Source organism: Mus pahari, chromosome 3, assembly GCF_900095145.1.
Source record: "Mus pahari chromosome 3, PAHARI_EIJ_v1.1, whole genome shotgun sequence".
In the NCBI taxonomy this organism is placed as follows: Eukaryota; Metazoa; Chordata; class Mammalia; order Rodentia; family Muridae; genus Mus; species Mus pahari.
In genome coordinates this window covers 95,229,598-95,249,661 of record NC_034592.1, presented here as the reverse complement: position 1 = coordinate 95,249,661, position 20,064 = coordinate 95,229,598, and the positions used below count along the sequence as shown (strand labels likewise).

At 36.7% G+C, this 20,064-nt stretch overlaps 1 protein-coding gene across 1 annotated transcript; it reads left to right on the top strand.

Moving 5' to 3' along the window:
• The first annotated feature begins 13,816 nt into the window (after positions 1-13,816).
• LOC110318943 (olfactory receptor 4K3-like) lies at positions 13,817-14,855 on the top strand. Its single transcript, XM_021194290.1, has one exon. The coding sequence runs from the start codon at positions 13,880-13,882 to the stop codon at positions 14,816-14,818; it is 939 nt and encodes a 312-aa protein (XP_021049949.1). The 5' UTR covers positions 13,817-13,879; the 3' UTR covers positions 14,819-14,855.
• The last annotated feature ends 5,209 nt before the right edge of the window (positions 14,856-20,064 follow it).

The window sequence follows — 20,064 nt, the reverse complement described above, 5'->3', positions numbered from 1 at the left end:
CTGCCCACCATCGCGAGAACGCCGTGGCAACTTCTAAAGACTCAGGGGAATGCTGGGAACCCTTCTTTGTATTTAAGCCAGTCCTGACATTAAAGATAAGGGCTTTGATCAGACACCCTGCCAAGGCCCCATATTTTCCTTTGCAGCCCTGTTCTTTCTTAGGAGTTCTCGTCCTCCAGTTCGAATCCACAGTGGGTTCAGCAGGCAAGAGTGCGAACCCACCCCAAGGTGTTCTGCCCATGCAGACAAGGCGCCGGTCTGCGTGCAGGCAGGAACACCACACAGCACCATTTGTTTGAAACAGTAGGAAGTGCCTACCTCCTCCTCAGTCTGTATCTGGATAGCAGAGGTGCTAGCACCTCTGACCCAAAACTTTTTGAATTAGTTTTGAAACACTGGAAGAATTCCCCCTGAGGCTCAGGCAATATTTATATTCTCTTCTATCTTTTTTTTTTCATCTATTTTTTTTATTATTTTCTTTATTTACATTTCAAATGCTATCCCGAAAGTTTCCTATACCCCTCCCCCCACCTCTGCTCCCCTACCCACCCACTCCCACCTCTTGGCCCAGGCCTTGCCTTGTGCTGGGTCATATAAAGTTTGCAAGACCAAGGGGCCTCTCTTCCCAGTGATGGCCGATTAGGCCATCCTCTTCTATCTTTAAAAACAACTAAACCAAACTTAGACTTCTACCTTATGATTACCTGATTGTAAGAAGCAGGCAGCTTTTACTTTGGCTCTCTGCCTCAGAGTTACCATCCTAAATATTTCCACAGCAGGGGAACTCAGAGTTTATGAACTGAATCTGTCCCTGTGTTTCTTTGCTTAGTATTCCTGTATGCTGGAGCCACATGACTCCACTCCACTCACTGAGAAACCACCACTCCCCTTCTTCCAGACCTGCTTCACTGTGTCTGAATCAATACAAGAATCCTCAATTATTAGTGAATTCTTGCCTACCATGTTGTACATCATCGATTGCATGTAGTTTTAAAAACACGCTTATTCTTCCTTGGGAGCTCTCTATGAGTTCCTGGCTATGTTCCGAGAGCAGCTGCTGACATGGAGATTCCCATTCTGCTAAGCTGCCAACAACTGCTCTTCCTGAAAACTCTGGGAGCTGCTCTTTACATGCTACCTGCTAAATGTTCCAGCTGACTCTGCCAACCACCAATGACTGCCCTGTGGCTGTGCCCTTTCTCCTGCCCATCTAAATCTTCTTAGATGGAAAACACAAGACAGCCTTAATATTTTATAATCAGCCAGATAATACAATCTCTTGGCATGGAATCTATTGTCCTAAACTCATCAGCAATCTTATATCGGAATTCTTCAGGTGAAGGCTACAGGTTATAATAGCCCTGAATACATCCATACAGAGGACAATTTCTTGAACAAAACACCAATGGCTCAGGCTTTAAGATCAACAATTGACAGATAAGACCTCATAAAATTGAAAGTTTCTGTAAGGCGAAGGTCACTGTCAATAGGATAAAACTACACTCTACAGATTAGGAAAAGATTTGTATATGTAGGTTAATATTGAAAATATACAAAGAACTTAAGAAATTAAATTCCAGAAAACCAGATAACCTAATTTTAAAATGATGTGCAGAGCTAAAAAACAATTTTTAGCTGAGAAATCTCAAATGACTGAGAAGCACTTAAAGAAATTTTCCTTAGTCATCAGGGAAATGCCAATTAAAATGACCCTTAGGTCCCACCTTACTAATCTCAAAAACTCAGGCTACAGCATATGTTGGCAATAATGTGGAGAAATAAGAACACTCTTCCATTGCTGGTGGAACTGCATGCTGGTAAAGCCACATTGGACATTAATCTGGTGGTACTTCAGAAAACAGGAAATAGTTCTACCTTATGACCCAGCTATACCATTACTGTGACTATACTCAAAGATGCCCCACTATACCACAAAGACATGTGCTCAGATATTTTCACAGCAGCCTTTTTGTGATAGCCAGAAGTTGGTAACAATCCAGATTTTTCAACAACAACAACAACAACGATGGATAGAGAAAATGTGATTCTTTTAACAGAAGAATACTACTCAGCTATTTATTTTTTATTAGATATTTTCTTTATTTTCATTTCAAATGTTATACCTTTCCTGGTTTCCCCTCCAAAACCCCCCATTCTGTCCCCCTTCCCCCTGCTCACCAACCCACCAGCTCCTAGTTCCCTGGCCTGGCACTCCCCTACACTGGGGGATCAAGCCTTCTCAGGACCAAGGGCCTCTCCTCCCATTGATGTCCAACCAGACCATCCTCTGCTACACATAGGTCGCTCCATGTGTATTCTTTGGTTGGTGGTTTAGTCCCTGGCAGCTCTGAGGGGTAATGGTTGGTTCATATTGTTGTTCCTCCTATGGGGCTGCAAGTTCCTTCAGCTACTTCAGTCCTTTAAAATGAACTTTGATCTGTGCCCAGACCTGACCCTGTGCCACAGATATCTGAGTCTCAGTCCTACCCTGCATCCCAGTCCTGCCCAGAGAGAACAGGTCTCCCAGGAGTAATAACATACCAAAGATCACAGGTAAGACCATCACTGCTGCCCAAAATCTGTACCCAAGTGGGTCCTGCCCAGAGCCCACAGGACCCAAGGTCCTAGGAACAGCCATGGACATGATCTTTCTGGATTCCATCTGTGCCTGGGGCTAACCATGTGCTACAGCTATCTGGACCCTAGCTTTGTCCCAATCCCCAGTCAATCCCAGAAAGAACAGGTCTCTGAGGAGTGCTAACACACCAAAGATCACAGGAGTAATGACACACCTAAGACCCCAGGCTTAGAAACAGCAAAATCGTTTTTCACCAGAGATAACCAGATGGCAAGAGGCAAGTACAAGAACATAAACAACAGAAACCAAGGCTACTTGGCATCATCAGAACCCAGTTCTCCCACTTCAGCAAGCCCTGGATGCCCCAACCCACTGGAGAATCAAGATTCAAATTGAAAAATTACTTATGATGATGATAGAGGACTTAAAGGACATAAATAACTCCCTTAAAGAAATACAGGAGCACACAGGTAAACAGGTAGAAGCCCTTAAAGAGCAAACACATAGGTCCCTTAAAGAAATACAGGAAAATAACCAAACAGGTGTTTTCTATCCAGGAAATAAAAGTGGAACCAAACCATCCAGGATCTAAAAGTGGAAATAGAAACAATAAAGAAATAACAAAGGGAGACAACCCTGGAAATAGAAAAACTAGGCAAGAGATCAAGAGTCATAGATGCAAGCTTCACCAACAGTATAAAAGAGATAGAAGGGAGAATCTCAGGTGTAGAAGATGCCACATAAAACATTGACAAAACAGTCAAAGAAAATGCAAAATATGAAAAGGTCCTAACCCAAAACATCCAGGAAATCCAGGATACAATGAAAAGACCAAACCTAAGGACAGTAGGCATAGAAGAACAAAGATTCCCAACTTAAAGGGCCAGTCAATAACTTCAACAAAATTATAGAAGAAAACTTCCCTAACATAAATAAGGAGAAGCCCATAAACATACAAGAAGCCTATAGAACTCCAAATAGACTGGGCCAGAAAAGAAATTCCTCCTGTCACATAATAATCAAAACACCACATTCACAAAACAAAGAAAGAATTTTAAAATCAGTAAGGGAAAAAGGTCAAGTAACATATAAAGGCAGACCTATCAGAATTACACTAGACTTCTCACCAGAGACTATGAATGCCAGAAGATCCTGGGAAGATGTCATCCAGACCATAATAGACCACCAATGTCAGCCCAGGCTACTATACACAGCAATATTCTCAATTACCATAGATGTCAAAACCAAAACCATGACAAAACCAAATTTACACAATATCTTTACACAAACTAGCTCTATAAAGGATAATAGTTGGAAAACTCCAACACAAGGAGGATAAATATCCCCCCCCCAAAAGAATGAAATTAATCTTCTTTGAACAAACCAAAAGGAAGATAGTCACACAAACACAATTCCACTTCTAACAACAAAAATAATAGGAAGCAACAATCACTGGTTCTTAATATTGCTTATTACCAATAGATTCAATTCTCCAATTAAACGACATAGACTAACATACTGGATAAGTAAACAGGTCCAAGAATTTTGCTGCATAGAGGAAACACACCTCAGTGACAAAGACAGACTACCTCAGAATAAAAGGCTAGAAAAAAAATTTTTCTTTCAAGAAAATGGTTCCAAGAAACAAACTGGAGTAGCCATTTTAATATTTAGTAAAATCTAATTTCAACCTAAAGTTATCAAAAAAGATGAGGAAGGATATTTGATACTCATCAAAGGAAAAAAATCTACCAAGATGAACACTCAATTATGCCTGGAATGCTAGGGTACCTACATTCATAAAAGAACTTTGCTAAAGCTCAAAGTGCACACTGAACCTCACACAATAATAGTGAGAGACTTCAACGTCTCTCTCTTACCAATGGACAGATCATGGAAACAGAACTAAACAGAGACACAGTAAAACTAACTGAAGTTATGAACCAACTGGATTTAACAGATATCTTTAGAACATTTTATCCTAAAACAAAATAATATACCTTCTTCTCAACACCTCATGGTAACTTCTCCAAAATTGATGATATAATCAGTCACAAAATAAACCTCTACAGGTACAAGAAGACTGAAAAAAAAAAACAAAAACATGCATCCACAGACTAAAGCTGCTCTTCAATAACACCAAAACAAAACAAAACAAAACAACAGAAAGCTCACAAACACATGGAAGTTGAACAACCCTCTACTCAGTGATAATTGGGTCAGAGAAAAAATAAAGAATTTAAATTTTTTTTAGAATTTAATGAAAATGAAGGCACAACATTCCCAAACCTACTGGACACAATGAAAGCAGTGATATGAGGTAAACTCATACTTGCAAACTGAATCCAAGAACACATTAAAATGATCATTCACCATGATGAAATTTGCTTCATCCCAGGGATGCAGGGATGGTTCAATATATGGAAATTCATCAATGTAATTCACTATATAAACAAAGAAAAAAACCACATGATCATCTTATTAGGTGCTGAGAAAGCATTTGACAAAATTCAACACTCCTTCATGTTAAAAGTCTTGAAAAGAACATGAGTTCAAGGCCTGTACCTAAATAGTGAAAGCAATATACAGCAAACCAGTAGCCAAAAATAAACTAAATGGAGAGAAAGCTGAAGAAATACCATTGAAATCAGAGACTAGACAAGGCTGCCAACACTCTTCATACCAATTCAATATAGTACTTGAAGTTCTAACCAGAGCAATTAGACAACAAAATGAGGTCAAAGGGATAAAATTAGAAAGGAAAAAAGTCAAAATATCACTATTTTGATATGATATGATATGATATTATAGTATAATTAAGTACCCCAAATACTCCACTAGAAAACTCCTAAACCTGATAAACAACTTTAGAAAAGTAGCTATATATAAAATTAACTCAAACAAATCAGTGGCCTTCCTCTGCTCAAAGCATAAACAGGCTGAGAAAGAAATTAGTGAAACAACACTTTTCATAATAGGCACAAATAATATAAATTATCTTTGTGTGACTCTAGGCAAGCAAGTGAAAGATCTGTATGACAAGAACTTCAAGTCCTTGAAGAAAGAAATCTAAGATCTCAGAAGACAGAAAGATCTCCCATGCTCAAGGATTGGCGGGATTAATAAGTAAAAATGTCCATCTTATCGAAAGCAATCTACAGACTCAATGCAATCCCCATCAAAATATCAATTCAATTCTTCAAAGAAAGAACAATTCTCAGATTCATTTGGAATATCAAAAACAAACAAACAAACAATCCAGGATATCAAAAACTCTTCTTTTAAAAAATTACTTAATTTATTATTTTACACTCCACATTTTATTCCCTCACCTGTTCACCCTCCGACTGTTCCACATCTCATACCTTCTCCCCAACACCCTGTCTCCAGGTGGATGCCCCCCCCCAAACTGACCTCTAATCTTCCTTGATATTTAACAAAGAAGCTAAAACCAACCAGGGGAAAAAAGACAACAATTTCAACAAATGGTGCTGACTTAAGTGTATAAGAATGCTAACTGATCCATTTTTACCTTCTTGTACAAAGCTCAAGTCTAAGTGGATCAAGGGCCTCCGCAGAAAACCAGATACAATGAATCTAATAGAAGAAAAAGTGGGGAAGAGCCTCGAACACATGGGCACAGGAGAAATTTTCCTGAACAGAACACAAATGGCTTATGTCCTAATATCAACAATCTACAAATAGGACTTCATAAAATTGAAAAGCTTCTTTAAAGCAAAGGACACTGTCAATAGGACAAAATAGTAACCAAGAGTTTGGGAAGAGATATTTACCAACCCTATGTCTGATATAGGGCTAATATCCAAAATATATAAAGAGCTCAAGGAATTAGACTTCAGTGAACCGAATAACACTATTAAAAATGGGGAACAGAGCTAAACAAAGAATTCTCAACTGAGGAATATCGAATGGCTGAGAACCACTTGAAGAAATGGTCAGCATCCTTATCTATTAGGGAAATGCAAGTCAAAATGAACCTGAGATTCTATCTCACTCCAGTCAGATTGGCTAAGATCAAAAACTCAGGTGACAGCAGATGCTGGAAAGGATGTGGTGAAAGAGGAACATTCCTCCATTGCTGGTGGGATTGCAAGCTGGTACAACCACTCTGGAAATCAGTCTGGTGATTTCTCAGAAAATGGACACAGTACTACCAGAGGATCCAGCAATACCTCTCCTGGGCCTATCCCCAGAAGATGTTCCAGCTTGTAATAAGGACACATGCTCTGCTATGTTCATAGCAGCCTTATTTATAATAGCCAGAAGCAGGAAACAAGCCAGATGTCCTTCAACAGAGAATGGATACAGAAAATGTGCTACATTTATACAATGNAGTACTACTCAGCCATTAAAAATAATGACTTCATGAAATTCGAAGGCAAATAAATGGAACTATTATCCTGAGTGAGGTAACACAGTCACAAAAGAACATCCATGGTATATACTCACCGATAATTGAATATTAGGAAAAAAGTCTCAGAATACCCAAGATACAACTCACAGATCATATGAAGGTAAAGAAAAAGGAAGACCAAAGTGTGGATGCCTCAGACCTACATAGAAGAGGGAGGTAGAGGGGAAGGACTTGGGAGAAATAGAGGAGGGGGAGAGGAAAAAGTGGGGACAGGATCAAATATGGGAGGAGACACGGGAGATGTTCAGAGGGTCAGGAAATTGAACAGAGGTGTTTAGCAATGGGGGATAGGGAACTGGGGGTAACCACCAGAAAGTCCCCAATGCCAGGAAAGAAAGAGGCTCCCAGGACCCAACAGGGATGACATTAGCTGAAATACTCAACAAAGGGGAGAGAGAATCTGTGGAGACCATTTCCAGAGTTTACACAGAGCCCCCGTTTGAGCCATCCACACTTCTCAAAATTTTTACCCAAAATTTTTATTGTTTCTGCCTAGAGGAAATACAGGGACAAAGTTTGGAATAGAGACTGAAGGAAAGGCCATCCAGATACTGCCCCACCTTGGGATCCACCCCATATACAGATACCAAACCCAGACACTAGTGCACGTGCCAAGAAGTGCTTGCTGACAGGAGCCCAATATGGATGTCTCTTGAGTGGCTTGGCCAGAGCCTTACTGATACAGATGGAATGTTTGCAGCCATCTATTGGACTGAGCAGGTGTACCCCAATGAAGGAGTTAGGGGAAGGACTGAAGGAGCTGAAGGGGTTTGCAACCCTATAGGAAAAACAAAAATATCAACCAACCAGACCCCACAGAGCTCCCAGGGACTAAACCCCCAACCAAAGAATGCACATGGCTCCAGCTGTGTATATAGCAGAGGATTGCCTTATCTTATCTGACAACAAAGGGAGGGGTGCCCCTTGATTCTGTGAAGGCTTGATGTCTCAGTGTTGGGGAATGCTAGGGCTGTGGGGCAGAAGTAGGTGGATGGGTGGGGGAGCACCCTCCTAGAGACAAAGGGGAGAGGAATGGGTGTTCGTGAGGGGGGACCTAGGAGGATGGTAACATTTGAAATATAAACAAATAAAATGATTTAATAACCATAATCACAAACAAACAAACAAACAAACAGGCTGGATGAAGCAACCCAGTAGAAGAATAGAAGGTCCCAGGAGCAAGCAATAGAGTCAGAGACATCACTACTTCCATTGTTAGGAGTATAACAGAAACAGAAGCAACAACCACAGTATGTATGCTGAGGGCCTACTGCCTACCCATGAAGGCCAAGCGACTGCCAGCTCAAGTCTCTGTGATTCACCAATAGCTCTGCTTAGGTGATTCTGAGGGCCTTGTTCTGGAACTTTACACACCTCTACACTCTTTCCTCTTCCTCCTGTGTTTGGTTTTCTGAGCTCTGCCTAACTTGAGACCCAGGCCACTAGGTGGAGCCTATGCCAACTGCTGCCTAGATGGAAAAAAGAAGCAGGATGGCTCAGAGACTTCCAGCAGATCTAGATATGATTAACAACAACAAAGTGAATGATATAATTCCTTATGATATTCTGCTATACTCATAGAGCAGTTATTAGCCAAATCATCCTCAGAAAGACTTCCTTCAGCAACTAATTAGATAAGATAGAGACACCCACATTCAAACGTTAGTCAATTACTTTTTATATTCAGCCCTGCACTCAGTACACAGGCAGAATGAAGCCAATCTTTGAATTAGAGTACTACCATTTCCCTAATTTTCTATACATGATAATTTTTAGCCGTATTTCTTAGATGGTTTAAATCAAAAATTAAAATAAGCATTTTTGAGCTATGCATCAATGTCTTCTTTATAAAACTTAAAGAAGATGGAGGCAAATTGTCTCTGAGAACAAAGGTGTTTGTTGTGAAAGTCTGACAATCTAAGTTCAATTCCTAGAAAACTCGGGAAGGTAGGAGAGAATTGACACAGTGACCTTATGACCTCTCCCTATATATACTATGAAACAAATTCACACACACACAAACACACACACACACACACACACACACACACACACAACTGTAGACTACATGTAGATAACTATAGATTATGTAAAAAAATAATTTTCAACCACTTTATGGGTTTGAATAACTTGATGGCAAATCCAAACATGCAAATATCACATACAATTACAGAGTAGAGTGAAATTCATCAGTTATGTGACCAAGATTTGACCCAGGTTGCATGCATTACAGTATTATGCTTACAGTATTTTTGATTTTTGTTTTTTATTTTATTTTTTTTGTAATATTTCACACTTTTAACAATTGGTCATATAAGTATAAAATGTTTGGAGTCACTTTGATTAAATACATATAGTAAAAGATCAGGCAGCAACAAACTTCTCTTTATTCCTTATTAGTGAAAAGAATAGTTTTGAAAGGTTGACTAACATTATCAATGCTGTGATTACTACTAGGTGTATTTACATGTCACTCTTTCTATTTTCATAAATAATTAACACTCAGCATCACTCTTAGCAGAGAAATCCCCGGGAGGTGACCAAGATAATTATTTCCAAGGTTTTTTTGTTCAGTATAAAGAATAGGTGATGTTGGATACCCATGGGACAATTGCAGGAAGGAAGATAAGTCAGGCTGAGGGGAAAACTCTTTACACAACATCAATGTCTTCATAAGCACACATCAGATGGGAAGAAAGTCTGACCCACGGGCAAATTGTGATTTTTGTAAGTAATTTCTCTGATATTATTCTGTTAGGAAATTCTTAAAATGTTTCTAGTTATTTCTTCTTACCAATACTCAGTATATGGTGGGCTGAGAATTGCTTGTTTTTTTTTAACCATCTTTAGAGCCCAATTTATGTGTTTTCTACACTTGTCCCATTCCATGAGTCTTCATGTCTGTATTAGATCATCATTCTTTATCAGATAAACCATAAAAGCAGTATTCAGCTATTATTGTAAAATATCCCCTTCAACTTAAATAAAATATGTTTTAATTCAGAGTGTATACAATATAAGATAACTTTCATCATATAAATAGTAAAAATGATAGCAATTCAAGTGAGAAGACACATAGAAAGTGGGTACTTTATTACACAGATTTTAAGAACCTGAAAACTAGTCTCCACAGGAAAGGAGGAATAAGCTGAGTGTGGTGGTACACGCTTTTAATCCCAGCACTTGGGAGGTAGAGACAGGTGGATTTTTGAGTTTGAGGCCAGCCTGGTCTACAGAGTGAGTTCTAGGACAGCCAGGGCTACACAGAGAAACCCTGTCTTGAAAAAACAAACAAACAAACAAACAAAAACAAAAACAAAAAAACAAAAACAAAAAAACAAAAGAAAGGAGGAATAACATGACAGGAATGAGCCCTCTAATTTGTTGCCAAATGTAGAGTGGTTAGACGTGAATTCATATATAAAAAGAAAGTCTGACTCAATAGGTTGTGCGGTGTGTGTGTGTGTGTGTGTGTGTGTGTGTGTGTGTGTGTGTGTGTGTGTGTAAAACTACACACATATATCACATATATACATATATATGTAATAATAATAAGCAAAGAAAAAGGCTATCAACATGAGGGGTGGGACTGGAAAGCTTTAAGGAGTGTAGGTGAGAGGAATTTAAGAAAGGAAAAGGAAGGGGAAAGTGATGTAATTCTCCTGCAATTAAAATTATATTTCATAAGTAAAATCACCCTAACACTCTAAAAACAAAACAGACACATCCCCAACAACAACTAACCTTCTGGCAAAGTAGTTCATTAGAAGCTACCAAAATATCACTTTATAAGTCATCAGTATATATCACTTGGTTTCTACTAAGTTTAGTAAATATGGCTACATCCACAAATACATAAATATTAATACTTGGGCTCTTATCTTGTTTGGCATTTTGATAAAAGACCAACAAATATGGAAAAAAATTACACCTAAAAGAAAATTGTTTGTAGACTGTAAAAACAGTTTGTCTCCCTTCATTAATATTTGTTAATATAAAACCAAAATTGGAATTACCACTTAGTTAAAGGCAAAAATTACAGAGGCACTTTAATAGACTATAGTTTTTCATTATGTCTTGAAAAATACTGAGCGCTCCTGGGCAAGAGAATAGAAGGGCAAAGTGGTTGTTATGTTCCTAACAATCAATATGCATGTCTAATATGCCTTTCATAGCAGCATATCTCATAGTTACTGAACAGGTACATAGGAACTTAAGAAAAGTATAAGTAGTAAGTATTTTAAAGAAAATTTACACACCCAAACATCTACTTCATAGCAAATATTTGTCTTAACATATGTATGACATATATTGTCATACATGTAAATGTTTTATATATATTGTGTCTGTTTTTATAAGTATATATTAAACAGAGCTCATTTGAACAACAGACTCATTTCTTATAACCAACACTGTAAACTATAGTATAAGGAGTGAATTCTTGAATAATTGTACACTGGACACTAGAAAGGCGTAATGATTCTCATGTGTGTATTTTCTTCTGTATCTTTACTATACATTAATACATTAACTATGTAACATCTTTTCAAGTTATTGTAGTACATGGCTCCATTTTTTCCTAGCATTTAAGTTATCACCTGAAGGCAAAACATTCTAGTTATCATCATTAAAAGAATTGATAAATGATGGTCACCAGAATGTATCACAAAGCAGATGTAGCATATTTTACATCCATAGATGTATAATCCAATAGTGTGCTACATTCATAATTCTAGAGGAGAGAATATAAAAGGCATTGCATGAGACTTGGTTCTGCTTTTCAATGAAAAGGATAGTCTGGGACAGTTTTGTGAAGAAGTGCACTTGCTCTCTTAAATAGTAATTCCTTTCATTTGAGGCACAATTCTATCATCACTTTCTAAACTTGTGCAGAACAAACACAGTAACAGAAAAGGTGACAAAGAGCACAAGGGAAAGTGCAATAAGCCCCACCCATACACAAAGAAGAAAGATAACAAAGATATGCTGAAGACTGGAGAAGTTGTCTTACTCAGAACAAGCAATAAATATTGTATTCAATATTAAATGATCTGTCCTTACAACTTATATATACAAGTGACATTATACAGACTGATCAAGTTATATTTTAGAATACATGTGTCTATGAATATATATGTATGCACTTAAAAATCACTGAGAAAGAGGCCATGAATTTGAAAGAGAGGATGGAGGATGTCTATTGAGTGATTTGTCAGGAGGAAGAAAGGGAAGGGGGAAAGTATGTAATTAAATTTTAATTTCAAAACATAAAATAAATAACTAAAACAAAACAAAAAATGCAATCCTGGAAAATTTGGGTTTGCTAGAAACCATCCTATTGAAAAATCACATTGTCTAGGAACACAAACCCTTTTTTGTATAATCAGGGTATCCTTACGTATTTGGTAAATCTTTGAAAAGTACATGCATTGACTTTTCTGCTACCATGCATATATAGCAGATGGTTGTGTTACCTGATGTCTTCAGAATCTTCTTGGTATCATTTACTTGTTTGCTGCTGCTGCTGTTGTTCTTAGTGGACTTGTTTTCATTTTTACTGTACCTTCAGAACCCTTAAAAATAGGGATGTAAAATTATTGTAAAGAAAATGCCCGGGATCTCGTTTCCTCATGATTCCCCTAACCTAGAGAAATCAAAGAATCAAAGATGATAAGACCTACAAGCTGAAAATCATCAAGAGAATTACTAAGTGGAGGAGAAACTAGAGAACGATTACCCACCATCCAGCTTGAGTATTGTCCATTCAATCAGTAGAAGCACTTTGTCTGTGCTTTGAGGTGAAAAATTGCTGCTCACTGGATGGATAACTTCACACTCATCAGAAGCTGAGAGTCAAAGAATAGCTATGCTTACAGGTTTATGCAATTTATTTTGTTCTTTAAAACAACATAGATGATCAGTAGATAAGTAACATAATGAAAAAAATATAGTTATGATACCTTGGGGATAGATGATATATAACTCATATCAAGAAATTACAATACCTAAAAGTCTAGTTGTTCTCAGTATCTTGTAGTTGTAAGATAATTAAATTGTTGATGCTATTTGAGATCTACATATTGTAGTGCTAAATGTTAACTAAATGTGACTTTTAGAGCTGAGGTTTGAATATGGGTTGCCTTGTTCTCTGTAAATCTACTCCAATAGGTATTTGCATTGGTAATTATTAATCAGTTTAGTTGAATAAATAAATTTGATGATGTATACTTGTTAATAAATAAGTGTAAACATAGTTTAATATTTCAATTTGGTATCTCTGTATGTCTTATATGTAATGCATTCCACTAAAATTTTCACAACATGTGCATTAGATATTTAAACTAAAATTTTAATTTATTAATGTCATGAATTTTGCTTTACTAACGCCCAAGAAAATCATTAAACATGCTTTCGAAAATGGGCTCATCCTGTGTGACTATTTGTACTGAACTCCAATGCAATTCCCCACACATTTCTGAGTTTAAACTTCATTTTTGTTGTAGACTATCTTGATTGAAACTAACTGAGTCCATTTATTTAAGAAACCACACACATTTTAGGTTTTCACATTATTGTCTTTCTCTCCTTATTTTTCTCCTATAAGAGGTATTTCCTGATAGACAATGTGTATAACAGTCTCACCTTGTGCTTCTTTTCTTGGGGACTTGTTCTTGACTCATTAACTTTACCTGGGGAAACAATGTCACTCATATTTGGTTTTGAATTCTCTTTATTTTATGCATTTCTATCCACCAAGTTTCAACACAAATGTCGCATTCTACAAAGGAAGTAACTTATCTCATATCTCCATTTGACTGACAATCTTTCTTTCTTTGCAGTTTATATCTGAGGACAATCTGAATATAATGGATGGAGGCAACCGGTCTGTTGTGTCAGAATTTATACTCCAGGGACTTGCCCACTCAAAAAATATTCAGGTCTTACTCTTTGTGATATTTCTGATCCTTTATCTGTTCATTGTGTCTGGAAATATTGTCATCCTGACCTTAATAACCACTGACCCCCATCTGCATTCTCCCATGTACTTCTTGTTGGCCAACCTGTCCTTTGTTGATATGTGCCTTGCCTCAAACATCACTCCTAAGATGATCACAGATTTTCTCAGGAAGAACAAGACCATTTCCTTTGCAGGATGCATATCCCAGGTCTTTTTATCCCATTGTATTGCTGGAGGAGAGATGGTATTGTTGGTGGCAATGGCTTATGACCGCTATGTAGCCATCTGCAAACCACTCCACTACTTTACCATCATGAACCTTAAGAGATGCACTGGGTTGGTGTTGACTTCTTGGACCATTGGATTTATACATGGTATAAGCTACTTGGTAGTGTTTGTGAAGCTGCCTTTTTGTGGTCCCAAGGAAATAGACAGTTTCTTTTGTGACATGCCCTTGGTAATCAAGCTAGCCTGCATGGATTCCCATNATTTAAATACTTTAATGAATGCTGAATGTGGGGTTGTGGTTGTAACCTGCTTTAGTCTCTTGCTTGTATCCTATACCTACATCCTTGTCACTGTTAGCAAGAGCTCTAAAGCTGGAGCATCTAAGGCTCTGTCCACTTGCAGTGCCCACATCACTGTAGTGATGATCTTTTTTGTGCCCTGTATTTTCATCTATGTGTGGCCTCTCAGCATCACCTGGTTTGACAAATTTCTTGCTGTGTTTTACTCTGTTATTACTCCTCTCCTAAATCCAACCATTTACACACTGAGAAATAAAGAGATTAAAAATGCCATGAAAAGGTTCATAGGCAAATTTTTAGGTCCCAAAAGAAATTCTTAATATCCAGAATTGTGTTGTAATTTCCTCACATGTTAAGACTTGCTGTATTAAAAAACTTTAAAACTAACAATGTTGTTTCTATTTAAAATATATACTAAGCTTTCAATAGATATATAATTTAATATTTATAATCTAAATATGAGTAATCTTTCCACATGCGATCAAACTATGCTTCTATTTTTTAATAAAGTTGTTCTTAACTTTTCAAACTGATCTCATGTGTTTAACTTTATGAATAAAATACTAGTAATTTTTCCTGTGCATAATTCTGTACACAACCATATATGCCCCAAATTACTTACTTCCTTTGTCAAATAACTGATATTATTTTTGTCTTATAACAGCTATCTACCAAAATACTAATGGAGCAGGCAGAAAGGATTAAAAATGGTGAAGTGAAGTGATAAACTTCACATGAACCAGCTTTGAGCTTTACTTTGTGATTTAAAAATTCAGGCTAATATAGTGTCATAATTAAATGAATGAATAAGGATTAATTAGATTTTAATCTTATCTCAATCTAGTATTAAAACTTTTCATTTAAATTATTACTTAATATTGAATAATATCCTGAAGTTTTATCTCCTTGATTTCAAATGTCTATAAATAGATTAATTATTATAACTATTGTACTTCATTTAGTATCTTAACACAGATGAGGCATTTAACAAAAGCATTTGTAAGTACACATATGTTGCTGTTGATCAGTGGTGCTGCCAACATGTCTAAAACAACTCAGATTATTACCTTTGCCCTTGTTTGCTCACCATAGCCATGTGGAAACATCCTGTTGATGAATAAACAACATACGTTGTTATTAGGACACAGAGAAATCAACCTCAGATTGACTTCCTCCTGTTCAGTAGCATTCATAGTGCCCAATGATGCTAAAGGCACTGGGTAAGAAAAGGCTTTAATGGTCTTACCCTCCTCTAGACCCTGGATGGGAAAAGAGAAACATACCTGCCAAGATATATCTACTATTGTATCAATGGCAGTAGTATGGCAGAAAAAACAGCTAATTTTTCGGTGCCTCTTCTCATAGGAGAGGGATTATTCCTGATACTGTAAAATTGTTTAAAACTTGAAAGCCATGAGCACCTTCCTAGTTTCAGATTTTACATTTATTTTATTTTATTCTTTCAGAGTTGAGTTTTTTGTTTTTAAGAATAAGAGATTAGGGTTTAATTTCACTCTTTATGTAGGCATCCAGTTTTCCAAACAAGATTTGTAGAAGATTCTGTCTTTGTCTCATGCTATTTCACTGTAAGTTTGGGGACTTAAGTCAAAATCTTCTACTATATAATATTAATTTAGACAATGGTAGACAATCATGCGATTGCCACATGTTTTGCTTTGTAATAGAACTTGAGTTCATGTATAATAATCCAATGAATACTTTTCTCTTTGCTCTGGAACACATTGGTAACCTTTGTCCTTCTAAATTGTTCTTGCTGGGGACCACAGCTATGTGATTCCTGATTTCTTGAGAGGTGATATTTTAATATTGTTTATGGTTTTGTGATATGATGTGGGCCTCTGGATTTAAGTGTTGGTTAACATTTTTAAATGAATTTTTTAGCCTACTAGGCTGATAGTACAAGGAAAAACAGTGGGCTAGAGGTTTGATAAAATTACTGGGGAAATATGAATGGAATAACAGGAGAGTCAGGACTCTGACCAGATCTGGTCATTTGTGCTCAGGGATTGGCAGAGAAGATCATGGTGCAGTGAGAGATGAGCAATGGTCATTTTAGATCTTTTACTAGATCTTGTATTTATCCAGGATCTTAAGTGAATTTTGCAGGTCTCTTAACACATCTGTCAACATGGGCTGGTGCCTGATAGAGTTAGTTATAGAATTTGTACAACTTTATGATATACCATTTCCATAAATTTAACAAAATTGTACATCTTAAATTAGCTTAAGGGAACAGATTTTCAGAAGTGTTCTCATTACATATATAAACAAAAAATAATTAGTACCATAAAAAATGATATTTTCATTAGCTTGTTTGCTAAGTTTATTTCATAGACTATGAAATAAAACACTGCTCTTCATCTTAAATATATGTAACATTAGTTGAATAATTATAGTTAAATAAAGATTAAAAGTGGGCTAGAAGATATGAGAAATTGAATACACCAAAGGAATAATGTCTACATTTATGAGTAGAAACAAGTTAAATTGAACATATATTAGTAAAATAAGCAAAGATTGTACTAGGAGTTCTTAGGGACAGATTCTCTCTCTCTCTCTCTCTCTCTCTCTCTCTCTCTCTCTCTCTCTCTCTCTCTCTCTCTCTTCTCTTAATACTTTCAAGAGCCTGAATGAATATCTTATAATTTATATGATAATTTATTTCATTCAAAATATGGTGACCTAAATGCTGATTTCATCTAAGAAAAACTTCACAGCAACATTGAGGCTACCTTTTGACAAAATATACCATTATTGGGGTTTAACAATATCTAAACATAAAATTAACCACTAGAATTAACAAAGCCAAAAGTTTAATCTTCTCAGTGTTTGATTCCATTGAGAATTTCTCCATGCGAGGAAATGTTATGCAAGGTGTTAGGCTTATATCAGTGATTATTATTATTTTTCTTTTGTAAAATCTTGGTTCTCTAATTCCTTTTTCTCCCTTCCTCTTCTCCACCTAGTCCTTATCTTTTCTATCATTTATCTGCTTCTATTTCTGGATGTCTATATTTGCTGTAATCAAATACTTGCTTGTTCCTCAAATTTCACTGACTGTCTCAAAAATATTCATTTAAGTTGGCCTATTTGAATAAGGACCATGACAATTGCACTGGTTGATAACTTTTCTGTCTTTAAATCTCTACCAATTTTTTGACAACTACTTTTTCAGACTGCGAGTTTGATGAATATTCCAGACTATTGTCCCAATGACTACTCATGTTTCAGTTGTGTGTTACTGACTCTATCTAGTATTTTAGCACATTTCTCTTTTGTGAATATTTTCTGTAGAATGTCATTACATAGAGAATCTTTATTTGTTGAGCTCATTAATACTTACTTTATACTTTATTTTCCCCACACGCTGTGAATCGTGATCTATGTGTTAAAGTTTTCTGATTATTAACCTCTTGTAAGTTTTATTACAAAACTCTTACCTAATAAGTCTTACCATCTATTGTTTATCATATTTCCATTAATTGATTTTGTAATTCCATGATTGCACATTTGAATTCTGAACTTGAATTATTTATAAACTATTTACTCCTGACCTACATAATTGATTCTCCTCAGACTGAGAATATCAAAGAATACATACTTGATTCTGACTTTATTTTTAATAATTACATTATAGAATATTTTGGTTTTGTTACATTTATTATAAAAATTAAAGAAGTATCAGAATAATTAATAAGTTAACTAGCTCCATCCAATAAATTAAAATATCATTTTTATTTTAACTATCATTTTGTTGATGTCTTCATAGTCTAATGCTTCAATTTCTTATACTCATCATTACTTCACTGATCCTCCTCCTATTAGCAATTTCTTCTTCTCTACTCTTTTTCCTCTTGCTCTTTTTCTTGTTCTTCTTGTTCTTATTCTTCTTGTTCTTATTCTCTTGTTCTTGTTCTTCTTATTCTTCTTGTTCATCTTCTTGTTCTCTTCCTCCTCCTTATTCTAGAAAGGCTTTATAGTTAATTAATTTTTGTATTTACATTGCAAATGTTCCCCCCTGGTCTTCCCCTCTAGAATTCTATCCCTTATTCCCCCACCCTTCACGTCAGACAGGTTGCCTCCTGCCCCAGGTATTTCCCTTCCTTGGGGCATCAAGTCTCTACAGGATTATGTGCATTCTCTCCTACTGAGGCCAGACAAGTCTTCTGATACATCTGTGTTGGTGGGTCTTGGACCAGCCAGTGTATGCTCATTTTAGTCTCCAGGAGCTCTCAGGCATCCTGGTTAGCTGACACTGCTGACCTTCCTATGGTGTTGCCATTCCCTTCAGTTCATTTAATCCTTGCCCTATCTCTTCCATAGCAGTCCTGGAGCTAAGTGTAATGCTTGGTCATGATTATCTGTATCTGTCTCATTCAGCTGCTGGTACAGCCTCTCAGAGGACAGCCATGTTAGGCTTCTGTCTGTAAGCACAACATAGCATAAGTAACAGTGTTGGGATTTAGTATCCCTTTGTCTTAGGGTTTTACTGCAGACACCATGACCTTGGCAACTCTTACGAGGACAACATTTAATTGGGACTGGCTTACAGGTTCAGAGGTTCAGTCCATTATCATCAAGGAGGGAGCATGGGACTATCCAGACAAGCTTGGTACAGAAAGAGCTGAGAGTTCTACTGGATTCCAGGCAAATAGGATGAGAATCTTAAAGTCCATGCCCACAGTTACACACTTCCTTTTACAAGGTGACACCTACTCCAACAACACCATTCCTCCAAATAGAGCAACTCTCTGGGCCAAGCATATTCAAACCACCATAACAATAAATCTTCTATCTAAGTAGACTGATTCATTCTTTATAACACTGGAATTGTGACTCAGGGTATTATCTCTAATTGTTCATGCAACGTAGACAAATTTCAGTAGCCAAACTTACCTTCATCCTTTTATTTTATAGTACATGTATCACAACTTATGGAGCTAGGTGCCAACCATCAAAAATAACACTTTCCTGAAAAACTGCATGCTTCTGATGAGGAATGATCATATATGTAAAATGTAAATGGTATCCTTCTATTATGTAATTTATTAACTAATGTGTAGCTGGCATTATCCTCAGAGGTAGTTAAGGCCACTGATAGGAAATTATTGTACTTTACAATACAAAACAAGAATGGGAAAGGATCTTCACCAACCCTACATCTGACAGAGGGTTAATATCCAAAATTTATAAAGAACTCAAGAAGTTAGACTCCAAAAGTCCAAATAACCCAATTTAAAAAATGGGGTATAGTGCTAAACAGAGAATTCTTAACAGAGGAATCTTTTTGTTGTTGTTGTTGTTGTTGTTGTTTTGGGTTTTTTTGAGGCAGGGTTTCTCTGTGTAGCCCTGGCTGTCCTGGAACTCACTCTGTAGACCAGGCTGGCCTTGAACTCAGAAATCTGCCTGCTTCTGCTCCCCATGTGCTGGAATTAAAGGTTAACAGAGGAAACTTGAATGGCTGAAAAACACTTAAAGAAATGTCTAACATCCTTAGTCTTCAGGAAAATGCAAATCAAAACAACTCTATATTCTACCTTACACC